The 13,416-nt window shown below is 43.2% G+C and overlaps 2 protein-coding genes and 1 non-coding gene across 3 annotated transcripts; 1 reads left to right on the top strand and 2 right to left on the bottom strand.

The window, feature by feature from the left end:
- Window positions 1-1,748: 1,748 nt before the first annotated feature.
- On the bottom strand, window positions 1,749-7,117 carry LOC123090295 (uncharacterized). The gene is made up of 5 exons (XM_044511666.1): window positions 6,733-7,117; window positions 6,035-6,091; window positions 5,354-5,442; window positions 4,235-4,264; window positions 1,749-2,435 (listed from the first exon to the last, which is right to left on the bottom strand). Exons 1-5 carry the CDS (start codon window positions 7,115-7,117, stop codon window positions 1,749-1,751), a joined length of 1,248 nt encoding a protein of 415 aa, XP_044367601.1.
- TRNAP-AGG (transfer RNA proline (anticodon AGG)) lies at window positions 3,540-3,611 on the top strand. The gene has a single exon. It is a non-coding gene; the product is annotated as a tRNA-Pro (tRNA).
- On the bottom strand, window positions 5,057-7,996 carry LOC123093667 (uncharacterized). The gene is made up of 2 exons (XM_044515677.1): window positions 6,574-7,996; window positions 5,057-5,442 (listed from the first exon to the last, which is right to left on the bottom strand). The coding sequence occupies exon 1, from the start codon at window positions 7,922-7,924 to the stop codon at window positions 7,532-7,534; it is 393 nt and encodes a 130-aa protein (XP_044371612.1). The 5' UTR covers window positions 7,925-7,996; the 3' UTR covers window positions 5,057-5,442; window positions 6,574-7,531.
- Between the last annotated feature and the right edge of the window lie 5,420 nt (window positions 7,997-13,416).

The raw sequence follows: 13,416 nt of genomic DNA, 5'->3' as shown, positions 1-13,416 counted from the left end.
GGTGGGGGCGTATGCCTTACTAGCGTCGCTTTGGCTATGTAGAAATGATTTGATTTTTAATGACAAAAATGCTTGTCCTCTACAGGTTATTTTCCGTTGTACGCACTCGCTTCATACGTGGTCTACACTACAACTGGCAGAGCACCAACCGCTGTTCAAGGCGGTGTGTACACGGTTGGAGCAGGCGGCTATGGAGGTTTTTTCCCAACATGGGTGGCAGCATAACCTCCGGATCGATCCACCACCGAGTTCGACATAGGCAAAGTGTCAGTCCATAGGACTCTACTGTTGCTGTTTTGTCGGTTTTCTTACTTTTTCGAGTGTCAGACTTTGGTGTTTGGCTGTGTGCATCCTAGTTATGCAGAGGCCGGGTGTTACTCATAATGTTTTGTATCCGCTTGATGCTACATTTGAGATAATAAAATCGCCCTTTATCGAAAAAAAACCATTGGGTATAGGATACCCGATGGGTATGGGCATGGGTACCAATTTGTACCCATGGATATAGAAGTGGGTGGGTATAGAAAAAAGATTTGGGTATGGGTTTGGGTAGAAAAGGGTCGTACCCGCCCATACCCTACCCATTGCCATCCCTAGCCCGTCTGTCATGTAGTTTTACAGAAAACCCCCGCCTTTTCTCATAATTAACCTACAATACACATTTAAGTTAAAAACGAATCTTTTTTGCATGTTTTTGAAAAAACCCCTACCTTTTCTAGCAATTAGCCCATGGTCCACCTTTAAGTCAAAGAAAAACAAAAGTCACTGATTGTGTGAGCACTAAGGCCACTGTCGACGGGGGTGACAAGGAGGATAAGCGGCACCATAGACATGATATCGTGTTGAAATGAAGGACGTGGATGTATTGACGTCTTAAGACATGGTTATTGGGTTAGGAGCGTGTTTTATTTTTTATCATGTTGCAACACACGAGCTCTTTTGTTATCCTCTTGTGGGTCTAAAGAACAAAGAACGTTCTGACGAATAGAGAACATGACTCCAACTAAGGAGAGCACAATGTAGAGCATGGCTATTTCTGATGTTTGCGTGTAGCGAGCTGTCATCATGTAATTAAGTCACAAAAGGTAACTAGTTCACAAATATTTATCCAGGAAAATATTAATCATCCATCAAATTTAGCTGGCTCTAGGAGAACAAATCTTCAACTCACTTCTTTCCCGAAAAAACATACACCAAAAATAGCATGAAATTAAAAGCAATTGTCTATCACGTAGCGGGTGCAACTATGCCTGAGAAAACAAGGTGCTGACCGACGATTTCCCGACTGTCTACTTCAATAAGTTTTGCCCGGCTCCATTGAGGGAGGAGCGATGATAGCGGCATGCCTTGGCTCGCTTCAGTGTTTGTGGCCGTCACTAGGCGGTTTACGGATCTGGATGTAATTTTTATTATTTTTGGTATTTATTGTACTATCATGATTGATGACGAATAGATTGAAAGTTTTTATTAAAAAAACAAGGCGCCGACACAAAAAAATAGGTGCAACTCAAGATTTAGGACCAACTAAACAACAGAGATCAAACAAACAATCTAGGGAAGAGATCAACTGAATAACAATTTCAATGATTACATTGGAGTTAAATATGATTTGGCTCAAAGAACAAGATGAATACAACGAAGCTCATAGACGAATATAGGAATTTCAAGAAATTAACTCAATGTCTCGTCCTAACCACCAAAGCCAAATAAAAATGAGATGAGATCGGCGCATGTAGCTGGCCTCCTGGTTACATGGGAGGGGAATGACTAGAACCGAACCCCATATCAAAGGACAACATCTGCATCATATCACTGCTAGAGAAGTTGGCGCCGGCATAGCCACTATAGACCAGGGTGTCGAGGTCCCCTGCGGAGCTCACCATGTCAGGCCGGCCCTCCTGCTGCTGAGGTGGTGTCGGATACAACACTGGAGACCCCATGTCAATGATGTCGGTGGTGACACATGGAGTTGGCGGCGGCACCTGGGAATGGATTTTTGCCATGCGTTCACTGATGCTCTTGAGAAGCATGTCCACCTTGTAGCCAACTCTGGTGAGCTCCTTGATGTTGAGGCCAACGAGGCCTGAGTGGTCGCCATGCATGGTTTTGTGAAGGAGGTACCTGATCTCGCCGTCCTCGCACTCGCGGCGGGTCTTGTCGACCTGGTCCCGGAGCTTGTTAATGCGCTTGGCGGTGAAGCCCTCCTGGTTAATCACCTTCTTGCACTGCCCCAACTCTGGCATGCTTTTGAATTGATTCAGGATATCCACCGCCTCGGCCCGGGAAGGGAACACCTCCGGCGCCGCCTTGCCCTCGTCGTACACCAGTATGCAGGTCTTGACATCGCACAGGATGGCTAGTTCGTCCACCTTCTTCATTAGGCCTTTGAAGCGCTTCTTGAATCTATGGCACCGGGTCGATTCATCGGGGATGTACTGGAGGGGTCACGTTGTGAACCATTGCTGGCAAGAGGATAAAACCAGCGAAGGAAAAGAAAGTTGCTGGTTTCGGCGAGGGAGGAGGGGTAGATTTATAGTGGAGGGATCACCGTCATTTGGTAAGAGTTTATTGTGATAGGTACAAAGAAGATTGCCTTATTTAGTACTTGTGAACGCGATCGAATATCTAGCAGATCTCTGACCCGACCTTAATTGTGCTCATCTATAAATTTGCCGTCAATTTAAACCTACTAACTTGGACGTGATAGCACATCACCGTTCCCCCATATGACGGGAGCGAGACATATCATACGGGTGCTAGTGGTTTCCCCGTGATGTGTCCGCTTGCACCCGAACGCTTCACACACGACATAATGACAACTTTCTAAGCCCATCAAGCCGTGCAAATGAATGGACCGAACACAAGCCTTGCTCCTATCGGTCAGGCCCATAAAGACACTAATTTTGTACGAAACAAGTAAAAATACTCACACAAAAACCACATCGCTGGAAGGAACAAAGAAAGCTCGGAGGAAAGAATAAAAAATGAACAGGCTCAAATCCTATTGCACTAACTCTCATACTACTAAGATTTTCAAAGTATTCAACCAACCGGCCCAAAAAGGAGACCAGAAAATACATGAAAAAGAAAGAATCCATTCATCTATCAAAAGGTTGCTATGTTTGGTTAGTTGTGGACTAAGATGAGATAAACAAAACAAGATACGTTGCCATGCTTTGTGCCCCACAAAAGAACATAGAAAATAAATACAAAAGGTTGAATGACTTTGATAGTAAAACCACGACATATCCAGCAACACACATACACTCACCCCTTTAAACACAGACACACACGATATCCATATCAGTACTTCCAAGATACCGAGCCGTCACAACATCTCACTACTATAGATTCAGAACCACTTACACCTTATCATTGATGGGCCACTAACCACGCGTCAGTGATGAGCATTATCACTGACCGGTCGACTCAGGCGCATAAATGATAAACGTTTTGGGGCTCGGCAGAATTTTTATCCGAGGCTGGTCTAATAATGACCACCCTTGATATTGTGTTCCCAAAATAAAATCTGCGTCAAAGGGCATTTGGTCTAGTGGTATGATTCTCGCTTAGGGTGCGAGAGGTCCCGAGTTCAATTCTCGGAATGCCCCTCCTTTTTCTCATTTTTTTTACCATTTTAGCTAGCGAACTATATATGTCATGAAAATCAACCTATAGATGCCAAATTCCCCTTTCAAGGGCCTTCCCCCCCACCCCTCTCAATTGTAAATAGTTCATGAACGTCTCATCAAGGAGTCACACTTTGACTTCCAACAGAGTTAACATCAGTCTGACAAAATAAATAAACGACCACACGATGTTCGTAAGCATCGATCGGGGCTCGATCATGTCGCAGTAGTTAAGCCTTCCAGCAACGCAGAATGACCAACAATATTATTCATGTCTAGTCTAGTGCCAAAGCATATATAGTTTCTGAATCTAGCTATTGGAATAGGTGTATACAGTTACCACCATCGATCAACCTGGAAAAATAGGGCGAGCGCCTTATGAATCACAGGAAGGGCTATCTAATGCTTCCATTCCATGAGAGGAAAAAACAATCAAGCAAAACCGCAGTCTGAAACAGTAAACCAGCTCAGATAAATATCCACCAAGAGCATAAAAAAACTTGAGGTCCACTTGTCTTTTCAGACACCACGGCATAGCAACCAGCGATGAATATCCCATTAGGAGAAAAGAACATCTTATATAGGAGAATTATCCAATGCTTTACCTTCACTGTGACCATCACCAATGCCATTGCCTAGGCACAAACATATATAACGAGTAGTCAGTAACCAATGCTTATTCTGATGAAAAGCGACTGATACAAAAAAGGAAGGGGTTACAAATAGGACGACATTTTAGATGAGCCGCAGTAGGGGTGTAGTTATTTATCGACTTGGAAAAGTTATCGCTTCGGTGCCAGATTTTGGAATAGATAAACATAAATGCATTGAACTCGTGAATGGACACAAAATCCACAAAATATCATGCTCGTCCACTTCACAGCAATATCCATGCCATGAATATGTCATTGACAGACCTACAATAGATCGATACAAGCACTAGTTAGAGAGCACAAGATGGACGGAGGAAAAAGGTCCCCATCGTATAAGCTTATAAAGGTCCCAATGCCATTGCCGCCACGAACATAATTAGCCAGTATTTTGATGAAAAGCAAGCGAAACAGGAAGGAAGGGATTATAGGACAGTTTAGATTCAGAAACTACACTTGGGAAAAGTTATTTGCTCCGGTACCAGAATAGGAGTAGATAAGCATAAAACTGCACCGAACTCGCAAATACAGGGCACTCATATGTGCTCAGAAATTGACTAACTCATTTTGGTACTCCACATCCACCTCGCAACAAATACCAACTTATACTAGTCATAAGTTCCCAACTTATACTACCTAGCCACCTAGGCGCGTGGAGGATCCTGAACCACCTAGCCACAGGTCTAGAAAATTTAGAACAGCTGCCAAATTTGTGGGCAAGGTAGAGAGAAACCTCAAGTTTGATAGAGGACCACATCTTTGTGAGAAACCTGAAGCTCTGGAAGTTGATGTTTGTATGATATCCACCTCTATTACAGCCAGTCCTCATTTGCACAAAACATCCATGCTCAGTTCATCTACAAGGGGTTACAGATGAACTCATTCACTCATGCAGATAAAAGCTAGTTCATCTAGACCAAGGACATGGATTAAAAGAGGGAACATAAGCCGAAGTCTTGCAACACAAACATCAGTACATAATATAAACCGGAGTCTTAGACCTCAGTGTTGGTCAAACTCAACTTGCTGACAGCATATCCTGCTTACATTCATACTAATACAGACATGTCAAACCACAACATGACAATCTTGAACATCCGCCATCCAACCCCAGGTGTAGATCGCCCAAGCAAGACCAAAACAACTAGCAAGCGAGCTCAGATCTGCATAAATGAACTTAGTTAGAAAACTGAAGCAACTGCAGTTGATGCAATGGGAAATTTCTCTATCCCAATTTCTTAGGAAGGAGGCATGTGCTAAACCGCGGAGTATAACATAACTTAGGAACAAAGGTGCCGAAGCTGCTCATTTTGCAGTATACACAAAAATTGGCAGACCATAACAGGTGAACGCTATCTGTTCTTGGAAACAGAACATGGTAAATAAGGAGTGCTCACAAATAGAAGACTCAGGGCCTTCAAACATCAACTTACAGGTTATGCAACATTCTTGTTTTGAACATCTTCATTCAACTGAATGAATCATGTGTAGTGAGTGCTAACTGGTAAGTATGACTAACGATGTACTTCCTACATAAAGATGCAAGCGCGAAAGCCATTTTCTCTCCTAAGATATGGAACAACAAAAACTAGCTGTCGAAACTAGTGTGTAATCTTTCTTTGCAGTTAGCATTCTTAATCACATACATGGGAGTTAAACATGCATGCAGAATCAAACCATGAATTGACTACCTGTCCTAGGTAGTTTGAGAAGGTAGTCAAGCCCTATAGAACAATAATTAACTTTCTATATAACCATGGGAGTAGAAATGTGAAGCAAGTGCACAGTTGGTGCAATGGGAATCTTTCCTATCTGCAAAATTACACAGTAAAATATAGCTTAAGAAAAAAGGCGCAAAAGCTTATTCGTGCTTCCCAAGAATCCTATAGCCATGCCCAATTGCACAGTTATTGCAGTGAAGCAAGATAAATAAAAAAATAGCAGACCATAACATGTGAACTCTATGCTCTAGAAAACAGAACAAGGTCAATAAAGAGTGCTCAGACATCAGTTTAAAACCATCAACTAGCTACCTCTTCTAGCTAGTTTCACAAGGTAGCCATGCCCAATAGAACAACAATTAATTTTCTACATAACCATGTGAGCAGAACAAGCAACGCATGCACCCAATTGAGATAATTAGGCTTAAAACCATCAATTGGCCACCTGTCCTAGCTAGTTTGACGAGGTAGTCAAGCCCAATAGAACAATAATTAATTCCCTATATAACCATGCAAATAGGGCAAGCAAAGCATGCACCCAATGGCAACATAAACTGAAACAATTAGGCTTACCAGTTGATCAGATAGTTGGTTCCGATAACAGCGGTGGGAAGCTAAAGTATGGGAGGGTACGTCTGGGGTTGAAGGTATTCTCCATCTTTGTGCAGACTTTGGTAATTTCATAAGTCTTGACCTCCATTGAGTAACAATCCACATTCCCAACATGAATACCTTCTGGAGCGCCTCGGAAGAACAAGAATCCCTCGGCTGCACGCATTGTGCAAATGGAATGATACTGCCCAGGAAGCTGTATGATCTTCTCTAACTTCCATTCCTGCGAATTATTCTTTAGAGAGGTATGGTAGATGGCAAAGGATCCATGTTGACAGACAAGGGAAAACATCTCAAGGGCTCCTTCCCTGCCCATCACAACGGCATTTAGGCTACGACGGCCACGGCTCTTGTCAGGCAGATTGCTGAGCTCCACATGGCAGCCGGTGAGAAGGTCGACAGTGGAAAACCTCATGGTGCACGTGTCCAGCACCATCAAATGGTCGCTCCAGCCAGAAGGCTGTGTCCAGTAGAAGCAGCCACGCACGCAGTCAAAACAGGACATGTGTTCCAAAGAAGGGAAAATGGGAGGCTGGACCATAGACCATTGCATAGTTGTGGACGGGAAGACAAAGAGGACAAGCTTCGTCGTGTATCTTGCTACGCATATCACCTTGAAGGGCTGTTCCTCGCCGTCATTGCTGGTGTTGGGAGCAAGCACGGCCTGGAAATCCCAAAGGCACTCCTGCGGCTGGGCGGCGAGGTCCTCGGGTATGGTTGGAAGCAGCTCGTATCTGCTGGACAGGGGGTCACAGACGGCGAGGTGGAAGTCGGCAGCATTGCAGCGCTCCCGTTTGGTCCACGTGAGGCGGTCACAGAGTTCGTTGTCACCGATCTCCCTGGAGTCCAAGAGGATGCTCACCTCGCGGCCGTCTTCGCGGTAGGTCCATATCTGGACGGAACGAGGGTAGAAGGATCTTCAATCGAGGAGGACGCGGCCGTCGCGGACGTCGCAGGGGCGCCAACGGGGGCCTTCCCCGTCGTCTTGGACGCCCGGCGGCACGAAGTAGGAGGAAGAAGAGACGACGGCCGGGACGAAGGAGAAATCGGCTGCGCAGGGGGCGAGGGCGCCGGCGAGCGGGGCGGAGGGGTGCGGCGCCTGGGCGGGGTGGAATCCGCCCGCGTCCATGAAGCCGAGGAGGGGAGGGCGATGCAGCGTGCGGAAGCGGCGGCGGAAGGCTCGGCCTTTGATGACGCGGCGGAAGGAGGTGCAGGCGGCGGAGGCGCGGGCGAGCGCGTCCGGGGTGGGCAGGCGGATGAAGATCTCCTCCAGGAGCTCGTCGGGAATGGTCGGCGGCGGCGGCGTCGCCATGGCGGCTGGGGTTGGAGGAAGGGGATCGAGGGTTAGGGTTGGGGATAGATGGAGCGAACAGTGAGTGAGACAGTGAGCTCTACGACCCCATTTAACTCCATGGATTCGAAAATTGTCGCTTTAAGCTTCAAAAAACGTTTGGAAAAAATATTACTCCCCTAATCCCACATACATCTGTCTGTTAAATTTCATGGATTGGAAAATTGTCGCTTTAACCTTCAAAAGCGTTTAGAAAATTAGGGCGACCAGTCACTGGTACTGAGCTCTACGAAGCCATTCAGCTCCATGGATTGGAAAATTGTCGTTTTAACCTTCAAAAACATTTAGAAAATAAATTATAGCTTAAAGCTCCATAAATCTGTCTATTAAATTTCATCTGTGGGTTGGATAAAAAGGGAAAATTTATCTAAGCAACATCCATATATAAATCACTTGTTGGAATCTTTCTGTCGGCAGAAATGGGGACGGGGTCCCCGGATACACGGAGAAGCAGACTTGGTGCCATCATGCTCAGGGATCCGCTAAGCGGGCTTAGAGGTGTTCGGGGGCTTGTCGCCGAGCACTTGCTTTCTTGGGCACGGGAAGTCTCGCTGCGGCCAGCCCCCGTGAGATTGGGGAGGGGGCGCGTGAGGAGAGGCCAATGCCAATGGCGGTACACACTATTTGGTGCGGTGCGGGTTAGGGATTGTGCAAACGCGCACTCTCCCTTCCCCCGGGCGCACAAGTTTGGCCGGCCCATTTGCGGGCCCCACGTGCCCTGTTTTTTTTCATTTTTCCATTTTTATTTTCTGTTTTTGTTTTATTCTTTGTTCAAATAATTCAGGATTAAATAGCCTCCCAAATTTTTAAAAATTGTGAATTATGAAAAAATGTTCAAGCAACCTTATAAATGTTAATGGATTAAAAAAATCATGATTTCCAAAAATGTTAACATAGTTCTAAATTGTTCAAGAAATTCAAAACTTGTTCATGAATTTGGAAAAACACGAATTAGAAAATATGCACGCGTATTCAAACACTGTTCATGATTTCATAAAAAATATTGAGGGAAAAATGTTTGAATATTCCAAAAGTATTCGTAAATTTGAAAAAACGTTCACCTTTTTTTAAATGTTTTTCAAAATTAAGAAAAATGTTCACGAGTTTCAGTAAAACGGTTTGCCAATTCAGAAAGATGTTCGCAGTTTCTAAAAATGTTCGTGAGTTTGTAGAAAATGTTCACAATATTCAAAAAAGTTCAGCGAATTTTCTCAATTTTTTTTAATAAATTTAAAAAATTACAGATTTGAAAAGTATTCATGAACTCAAAAAAGGTTCTCAAAAACAAAAAATGTTCTTGAATTAAAAAAATTCTTCCCAAATTTCAAAAAATAATGGCCGGTTCAAAAATATTGTTCATGTGTTCCAAAAATCTAGAATTGTTTTAGATTTTTGGAACACATGAACAATATTTTTGAACCTGCGATTATGGGTCTTAGATATGCAGGGATCTTTGGGACGGGAAGATTTTGCTAAGGTATTGACCACCTTGTGGGCCATATGGTGGGCGAGAAGGAGAGCTACGCATGAAGGGGAATTTCAGTCTCCTCTGTCTACCCTAGCGTTCATCAATAAATTTCTTGGTGACTTGTCCCTGATGCCAACATAGAACAAGGTGATTGTAACTGTTGTCCGAGATAACTGTGCAAAATGGGTTGCTCCGAAGCAAGGCTTCTCCAAGATCAATGTGGACGTGGCTGTTTCAAGGCATGGAGATAGAGGAGCTCTTGCTGCTATATGTCGGAGTGATGCAGGCGTTTATATGGGTTCCTCTGCTATGATTATCAGGGGCCAAATTGACCCTGAATCTCTAGAGGCCATGGCATGTGCGGAAGGTCTTGCTTTGGCCAGTGATCTATACCTGCAAAAAGTTCAGCTTGCTACTGATTGCTTTGCTACTGTCAAGAATCATCAGGGAAGTTATTTAGGCCGAAATAGCATGACAATTGGTGACATTAAGGGGAAGCAGTGGGAGTTTGTTGAAGCCCAGATTACACGTGAGAAGACGGATCACAGTTATGAAGCACACAACCTTGCCAAAGCTGCTGTAACTTTAAATTTCGGTCATCATGTATGGCTGTTATCTAAGCTGGGCTTGTTGTTTATCCCTGATGTTGTTCCTTGAGGAATACAGTTTGTTCAGCACTCAACTAAAAAGTGTTCCAAAATCTAGAAAACTTAAAAAAGGTTCATGAATTTAAAAAATGGTTGCGAGTTTGTAAAAAATGTTCACAAATTTTAAAAATGTACACGATTTCAAAAACAATTGTTCATGTATTTGAAAAGTGTTCATGATTCAACAATTGTTTACAAATTCAAAACGGTTCATGAGTTTTAAAGTTTTTTGCAAATTGAAAAATAGGAAAAAATAAAAAAGAAAAAGGAAAAAAGAATAAGAATAACAAAAAAGATAAAAACAAAAAAGAAAACCAAAAGGAAAAAACCGGTTCATGGAAGGTTCTAGAACCTTCCTGAGACGAGTGGAGATGAAATCCGGAAAATGGGCCGCCCCCTACGAATACCATTGCTGAGGGGGGGTATGCGCCATGTCATCGTACACACCAAATAGGAGCCGCCACCATTGGCAGGAGGAGTGACGTACGGCGCATGTCAGAGTGGGTCGCATATGGTCTTTTCTTGGACCATATGAAGGAACACGAGATGGGAGGCCTCGAAGAGCAGGTGAGCCCATAGAGCATACGTCAAGGAGTGGTCACCTTTAAGGATAGTTTTCTCTATCCTCTAGGGCACGGAGGCATCGTACCCTCTATGTACAAAGGGGTCGTTTCTCCCCTACGTACCATCGTCATGGTCGCCGGATGGGAGGGTGTGTGTCCAACCGTATAGGTTTAGAGACATTGGGATAATATATAGGAGATTGTATGTTGTTAAGTCATACAAATCGTCATGAATAGCATTGACAAGCTCATGTATTTTGTGATAACTTGCTTGTGAAAGTATACTGTTCCCAAGTTGACAATATATAAGGAAATTTGAAAATGAAAGATCTAGTCAGGTCTCATTTGAGAAGGATGTATTCTACTGCCTGTACTACTTATTGACCTCAGTGTAGAGATTTGACCATTTATTCATGTGACTATCCAAAAATATGCTTTAACAACAAAATTCTAGGTTGTGGCAGAATTTGCTATTCATTTCCCTAAAAAGAAACAATTTATCCGTTTAATCTAGTTGGCTAGTGAGTTTAATGCCTATTAGCATGAATATTATTTAATACCTATGGTTGTCTATGGGCATAATTTTCTATCCGTCAAGAAGAACTGCAGAGCTCTTGTTCATATTCTGGTTGTGTACCAAACATAGTGCATCACTTTCGCACAAGCCTTGCTTAATTTATTACCTACAATTTGAATTGTCATGAAATATAAAAATAGTTCTGTTACTAATTGCATTAAGAAAATAATGGTCAAATATGAGGGTATAGGACCTTGCTAGTTTCTAAAATATCGGAGTGTTTCAGTTGTTGTTTATGCATTTACAAATATGTTCAATGGATTATAAGCTAAATTAGTACATAAAAACAAGTACGATAGGAATTTACTCATCAGATTTATAAGATATTTTAGTTACTTATTGTAATGTTCATTTTTAAAAAGTGCTCCACGCTATTTTTCCTGTCAAATGTCCTGCAAGGGATACTTGTTCGCAAGTACATAAGAACTCATTCGTGTTACCATAGAATAAGTTTATATTAACGCAAGAAAGTTAGTATATGGCTCTTGAGTTCTAATGGATCCATTGAGCAGGCTTGGGGCGGGGGGGGGGGGGGGTGCGCTCCGGGGCTTGCCGACGAGCACTTGCTTTCTTGGGCATGGGAGCTCTCATTGCGGCCAGCCTTCCCAGGGATTGGGGAGGAGGACGCGTCAGGAGAGGACCATGACAATGGCCGAACCCACTATTTGGTGAGGTGCGGGCCAGGGATCGTGCGAATGCGTATCCTCCCTTCCCCCGACGCGCCAGTTTGGGCCAGCCCATTTGCGTGCCTCGACGCCCCCTATTTTTGAATTATGAAAAAATGTTCAAGAAATCTTATTCGATTAAAAAATATTGTGATTTAAAAAATGGTAAAATATTTCAAAAATGTTCAAGAAATACAAAAAATATTCAGGAATTTGAAAAGAATGTTTACGAATTCCGAAAATGACCATGGATTAGAAAAAAAGTCCGCATATTCAAATAATGTTCACTATTTCACAAAAAATGCCCAGGACAAAACATTTTGCATATTCAAAAAATGTTCATCAATTTGGTAAAAATGTGAATTAAAAAGTTTTCATCATTTTTAGAAAATGTTTTTACATTTTTTGGTAAAATGCCCACGACTTTCACAAAAAAATTTGCCGATTCAAAAATGTTACAGTTTCAAAAAATGTTCGTGAATTTGTAGAAAAGTACACAATATTAGAAAATGTTCCGTGATTTTTCTCAAAAAAAATCCCTTGACGTATCAAGTACAGAGTTGATCTACCTCGAGATCGTAATTCGAGGTCTAACTCTAGGGCTGGGTGAATGATTTTGTGTTGATGTCCCCTCTACTGGCTAAACCCTATGGCTTATATACACGCCAGGAAGGGTATCTAGGGTTACAAGGTCGGTAGCTATGAGCTAGGCGGCGGCAGGGATCTTGGAGTATACTTCAAGTCTTCGGGGGAGGCAATCCTGAACACGCCTCCTACGCGTGGCCTCCGGGGTCCATCTTGATCATGAATGGCGGCTCACCGGCCCAACCCGAGTAGAATGGGTCGGCTGGGTTAGTACCCCCTTATCCAAGACACCGTCACAATCCATTTCTCACCAAATCCTCTAGAAGTAAGCATTTCCAAATGGAAATCCCAATTTACTTTTTTTTGAACGTCAATGACTTTATTCCTCAAATAATGGCAAGATCATTTACATAGTGGTGAAGAACAAAGTCAGGGACGAAAGATTCCCAACTTTCAGAAATTCTACTGCTAAGACAATGCTTTGCAAGACCGTCCGCAAGCATATTAGCCTATCTGTTACAAAAATCATAACTAACACTTGTAAACTCCATCGCCAGGAGGGAGCACACCATCACCACAGGGACGTCGACTCCCATATACGTAGCCGGATCAGATATTGCCTCCATAGCATGCATACAATCCGACTCTATGATGATCTTTGTGCATCCCAGGTTAGCTGCTAGATATAATCCAGACCGGATAGCCAATATTTCAGCTGACCCCGCGCTTGATACATGAGATAGAACTTGTGTTGCTGCTCCCAACAGTTTGCCCTGGTCATCACCTGCAACAACGCCACATGCTCCCCGAAGATTCTCCTCATGAAATGATGCATCAACATTAAACTTTATAACTCCCCTACCTGGCTTTTTCCACACTTTATCTCTCTTCGGATGGCCAATTTTGTGTATGTGCCCGAACAAAGTTGGTAGCGAGGACTCGTATTGA

The sequence above is a fragment of the Triticum aestivum genome, chromosome 4B (genome assembly GCF_018294505.1).
Source record: "Triticum aestivum cultivar Chinese Spring chromosome 4B, IWGSC CS RefSeq v2.1, whole genome shotgun sequence".
NCBI lineage: Eukaryota > Viridiplantae > Streptophyta > Magnoliopsida > Poales > Poaceae > Triticum > Triticum aestivum.
This window is presented reverse-complemented; position numbering and strand designations above follow the sequence as displayed.